Raw genomic sequence first — 6,330 nt, 5'->3', positions numbered from 1 at the left:
GAGACATTTCCAAAACAAAGAGTTGGAATTACACATTTTTGTTAATTGGCACAAGCTTGATCAAGTTGCTTACTTTAGATGCTGCTCCTCCATTGATAATGGACTTGACAAAGATTCCCAGATCCGCATGGTTCTCTTTTGACCGGTTACCTTTGACACTGACACCAAGACCGGCTGATCCTGAATCGTTAAGCGGAACTTCAAACGTCAGGAATTCTCTGGTGCCATCAGGTGTGAGAACCACGTCCTCATCTTCTGCTTTCTGATAGAAAACACAATGGCACAACACATTATATTCCAATGTTTCTTTCTCACCATTATTTTTAAAGCCTGCTAATGAGCAGTTCTTTAATCATAACATGCACGATATTTCCACCCAAGTTCCATGACAAGATCTATGACAACAGTGCATCGGCACCCCCTCCAGATGATTCCTGGAACCAGCTGCTAATATTTTTATGCAGCATTTGTTTCAATATTGAAACAAACCCAAACCAGATTCTCAGAAAAACAGAAGAAAAATGTAGTGAAAGGACTGAAGACATGTAGACTCCTAGAGTTTTGGATTTTTTTTGTCTGTTTATATAGTCCAAACCACAGGAGAAAAACAGTAACAGCAGGAATCAAAATAAATAAATATAGCTCATTTGTCCCTTGTTTTCATTAGGAATTTTCAATGTTATTAATAGTTGACTGTTGACTAATGGTGCATCACTTTATTCACAAAACCATAACAAATCCTGAGGACACAAAGTCAGCAGAAAAAGGTATTCACTTTCAGAGAGCCACTAGAGAGTTTTAACCTTCAACATCTGTGAGACAAAGTGGAGATAAACAACATTAGAGAGAATTTTTTCACAACACTGTGCCACACATAACACAGCTGGTAAATATTATTTGAGCAATATTGTTTAATTAATTAGTTGCCTATGCAAGCTTTGATTTCATAATTGCATTCATCAAGGGCATAAAAGAACTGTTTCCAAACACAACATATTTAAGTTATCCAAACTCTTGCCCATCTTTCTGAAAACAGCAAGGAAGAAATGAAAGCTCAAAGTGTAACCTCATGATACGCAGTGAGATGACACTCTCTGTCACTAAGAGTGTTGTACTCCAGAAGAGGAAGCAGCGCGCCTATTTCCACCCACGGCCGGGACTTCAAACACCTAGGTCCCCACACTAATCACCTCCACATGAGGAAGGCCAGGATTCTTTTTCAGATGCAGGATTTCCAGCTACAAAATGGACATGTAGCAGGAGCTCTTCAAATCACAACTCAATGCCTCATTTAGTCCTACAACCTATTTCTTCTCCTGTTTCCCAATTTTGAAATATTTGTCCAGCATCCACTTAGTCATTTAAGCTGGAATTATCAAATTATAATGAGGGGCCGGCTGAGTGGCTCAGTTGGTTAAGAGCTCGCTCAAGAGTTTGAGCTCTGAGCAACAGGGGTTCGAGTCAGCCNTTTTAAGCCACCCTGTAACATTCAATGCTTTCCTCTGAAGGGGAACTTAGAAAAGTGTTACTAATACTGCTTTTTTGTTTGTTTGTTTTATTGAGGAACAGTGTTTTTCTAGGACCCATCAGCTCCAAGTCAAGTAGTTGTTTCAATCTAGTTGTGGAGGGCACAGCTCAGTGGCCTATATGGGGATCGAACCCGCAACCTTGGTGTTATGAGCCTGCGCCCTAACCAACCAAGCTAACTGGCCACCCCTAGTTAGTTTTTAAAGAGATTAAAAACATGATACTATATTTTGCCGTGTACAATGTGCTCACATGTATAATGCGCACCCATGTTTCTGGCCCAAATTTTCAGGGGAAAAAAAATCTTTCATTTTAATTTTTTTAATTCAAATTTTTATTTGTTTACATTTAGGTACTTGCTTGTTGTATTATAAAGTAATTTTAGCATTTAGTTTTTAATATATTATGGCACAAGAAATTTTATGTAACAAAATAAGCACAAAAGACAAGTATAGATACAAGGTACAAGAAATTTTATGTACCAGTAAGAAATTTACAATATTTACGCATCATAGAAGGCCAAGAGCTCTTCATCATTGCAAGTTTATCATAAGTTCAAAAAACCGATTATGATATTCCACGGTATTATTTTGCATACAGATATTGTTATTGATTTCTAGTTATCCTTTTAACGCATAAGCATAAATAAAAGAATTAAAAACATTTCTATAGACACATGTATTGGGTTGTCGGAAAAGTCATGACATATTTTTTCTGTTTTTCATTGCAAAAATGCGTCATGACTTCTCCAACAACCCAATATATATAATGTGAACCCTTGTTTTCCCTCACAAATTTGGGCAAAAAGTGTGCATTATACACGGCAAAATATGATACAATGTCCAGTAGAAGAACATAGAAAGAAGGACCCTGTCTATTTTATGCACCTCTGTATCCCCAGAATCTAACACATTTCCTGAATATAGTAGATGCTCAATAAACATGTTTAATGAATATGTACTGTTTGTGGAATGTGGAATTCAGTTTCAGAAAAAAACTAATCAAGAACAATGTATCTTGTAAACTTACTGTTGAGAATTATTCATGTAGCACTTGGAAGGGCTGTCTTTAAAAAGATCAGTTAATGATTTGGCAACCAATAAAAGCTATTATTCAAGAAACCTAATCCAGTAGCCTACTCTGAGGGATTAGCATTTATATTTATACTGTAAAAGTGAATGCTATGTCACACTGTTTTCCACTCTAGATTTTTGGTTACACTGACATTGTTCTCTTGTTGGTGTGAAAATTAATTACTGTTAATTCATTCTCCATTTGGAAAACAAAAACAATACAAAAGTAAGTCAATGGTCATTAACCTTTCAACAACTGCTCACCTCTACACTGACTACCCTCTGAGCACAAGAGTACATTTTTGTTTCAAAATATGATGGTATTATAGGATCACATGCGTGACGGTCATGATGTGAAAAGCTTGCTTTATATAATTACTGAACGTAGATTTTAAAATTAAGAAAAACACTTAATTTAGATTACATTTTCAGTTTGTGCCATTTGCTAGTAATTTTCTCTTAGTTGATTTAAAAATATGGGAAGTTGAGCATCATTAACAATAGGAACAAACTACATTTCGAAGAAGCATTGCTCTTTGCAAATTGTCAGGTCCCACCTATTTTCTACAGATGGCACATAATTTATAACAGATCTATGAAATTTGTTTTTTTCAGGTTCCAATTTAATTATCAATTATATACATATAGTTTCTTTTTAACTTTAAATTAATTTTTCAAAATTGCCCCTCCATACAACAATACATGGTTCTACTTAGTATGTTTTTACTTCTTTGGGAAAACAGATGATCATACTATTCCTACTCACTTCTAATTACACAGTGCAGAATATATTTTGAACTAGCCTCGGTATTATACAATAGATTCAATGAAAAGCAAGNCTTTGGTACCCCTGGTATATACAACGGAATATTACTCAGCAATAAGAAAAGATGAAATACTACCATTTGTGACAATGTGGCTCAATCTTGAGAATGTGCTAAGTGAAATAAGTCAGAAAAAGTTGAGAACCATATGATTTCACTCATTTGTGAGATATAAAAAAGCAACAAATGAACAAGACAAACAAAAAATCACAGACACAGACAAGACTTTAGTGGTTACTAGAGGAAAAGAGGTGATGTGGGAGGTAGAAAAAGATAAAGGGGGTCAAATACACAGTGACGGAAGGAGATTTGACTTTGGGTGGTGAACATAGTAACGCTATACAGACGATGTATTATACAATTGTACACTTGAAACCCTTATAATTTTATTAACCAATGTCACCCCAATACATTTAATTTTTTTTTAAAGTTTTATCAAAATTAACCTTCATCAGAAAATAAAACCAAAAGACATGATTTTCAATTTTCAATTTGTTCCTTGTTTAAAGTGCAAAAATGTTCTTCAATCCAACTCCATTCAGTCCTGAATAGTGGTAGCTGTGTTGCACCCTTCAGCCCCCCTGGGAAAACAGGAAAGCGTTTCCCCCTACTGAAGAAACATTAGCTCTAGGGTGCATCAAGGTAACTCACATGGGGTAGCAGCAGGGCCGACAGTCTTTTTCTTGACCTGGCCATTGATTTCACTTTGTGGTCACTATCCTCACAAAATAATAAGCTACGTGAATAATAAAGATTCAAGTAAATCAATATTTGTCATAACTTTATTTACAAACATATAAAAATTGGAAATTACCTCAATCTCCAAAAATGTAAATATAGTATGCTCTTTAAAAAGATATTCAAATAATCATATATCACTTTTATAATCAGAAAATAACAAATGCTATCTAATAACAAAAAAACTGGATCTTATCCAATGAATATGCTTTTCATTATTTACTTGGCCTTTTCTTCTTTTCTCAGGAAAAGTTAAAATCTTGGTTTCCTTTGAAAAACTAATACAATTTCTGAGGGGTTTAGCAAAATCTCATGTTGTTTTAAGTATGCATTAGTGGGTCAAATGATGCCTTTCACATAAAGATAATGTGTCCCACCATCTCAAATATAAACGTTGAAAAGCTGGCACAGACATGGCCCTAAGCCCCTACAGCAAACTTACACCTGGGTCCTAGGTAGTATTTGGCACGAGCTTATTATTCGACATGTCAGTCTTTATGGGCTTATTCTATTTTATCCCCAATGCCTGGCACAGAGCACGCACTGGGCGAATAGCTGGATGAATGAATTTATTTCTAAATTAATGACTCAGATTTTCCTTAAAATGGCTTAGAGATTTCATACGTACTAGGCCTCCTGGAAGTAAGCCTTTAAAACTGAGGGAACAGCACAATGCTGAAATCCAAAGAAACTGACCTAGATTCAAATCATATACTGAGAAAGTACTAACATCCAAAGGACGCGTAATCACAAAACAATGAATAGAAAGACACGGTTGGGTGTGGAGAAGAGTGGCTGGAGCTGTAGGGTCCAGTGTCAGGTTCTGCCTTCATGCAGGATCACATTTAATTTCCCTTACATCCCCATCTGCACAACAGCAAGGATCAGAGAAGTGTAGGACATGCCCAGCGTCACTCTGCCTGTACGTGGCAGACCCAGAATGTAACTGTCTGATGGTAACGCCTGTGCTTTTACTGTACATTACCTCCCAACACAACCAGAATATAAATTGCCTGAACAACACAATCACTGTGTATGAGACCCACTCACATGCATAAGAGGAATGGACGCCATGCTTCGAAGTTACTCTGCCACTACCATGGCCTTGCAGCTATTAAGGCAAATCATTAGACCTCTCTGCATTTATCCCTTTAATAGATAAAATGAAGAGAATCACAAATGATACCTTCGGCCCCTTCCTATTCTAATATAGCTTTCTAATTCTAAGAGGATTAAACCTAGAGAGAGAATTCGCTTTTAAAGCAGTGCTTAACGACTAAATCCTTCAGTACGGGATCTAAGACAAAAGTTCACCTGCTCATATCCCCTGCTGGTACTAAGACAGGGCTTTATATGGCATCATGTCTAACAGGGGAAGCTATGCTAAATTACTACGGATATTAATTACTACAGATATTACTACAGCAATTTCTACAGGTATTAATTGCCTCAGAACACTTAAAATCAGCATAATTCTCATACACAGATAATGTTCAATCGTCAAAGAACAATGTCAGGTATAGCTCTCATTTCCCTCCGCTCTCCTTCCAAGTACTCAACTTCCTTTGTTGTGATACCAACGTTTCTGCCTTTTGCCTGATGTGTTCTTTCCAATGGAAAAGAATGATAGGACTTAAGAAATTTTTCTCCAAAAAAGTTAATCCGTCCTTCAGGGGCACAAAACAATGGAAAGCTATTTCTTTTCTCTCCTTTTTTTAAAAGAAGCAATCATTGTTTAGGAACGTTTAAAAATACACTTAAATGAGACCATTAGATCTAAGGAAAGCAAAGGAAATCCAGAATCACTGTTAAAATGTTAATTTTGTTACTTGTCTGAAGGTTTTCTTAGGACTTCAGTCTCTAATAGTAACTAAGTTATCTCTTTCTTCTAAAACTGACAGATTCTCTAGGATTATTTCCCCATCATTTAGTCCATGTTTAGATGTCAGTGGTGGGTTGGATGCCAGTGAAGGAGAGCTCGGAACATGACAGATGGACTAGATCCCAGCACCTCAGAATTGACGGAGGGATGCGGGGAGTAGGGTGGATAAAGTACCTCAAGGAGGAACTGGCTTTGAACGAACAAGCATAAATAACGTTTGGGTCACCATGGAATTAGATGCCTGCAAGACATACCAGAGACTAACTCCAGGGTCAGCTGGAACTAG

General features: G+C 36.5%; 1 protein-coding gene across 1 annotated transcript in view; it reads right to left on the bottom strand.

The window, feature by feature from the left end:
• The window catches only part of PARD3 (par-3 family cell polarity regulator), a 611,228-nt gene that overhangs the window by 251,940 nt on the left and 352,958 nt on the right, over nt 1-6,330 (bottom strand). The window contains exon 14 of the mRNA XM_019652604.1: nt 74-262. Coding sequence (XP_019508149.1) covers nt 74-262 — 189 coding nt within the window. The remainder of the gene's footprint in view (nt 1-73; nt 263-6,330) is intronic.

This window comes from Hipposideros armiger, unplaced genomic scaffold (assembly GCF_001890085.2).
Source record: "Hipposideros armiger isolate ML-2016 unplaced genomic scaffold, ASM189008v1 scaffold_183, whole genome shotgun sequence".
NCBI lineage: Eukaryota > Metazoa > Chordata > Mammalia > Chiroptera > Hipposideridae > Hipposideros > Hipposideros armiger.
Note: the sequence above shows the minus strand (reverse complement) of the source record. Positions and strands in the feature narration are given on the sequence as shown.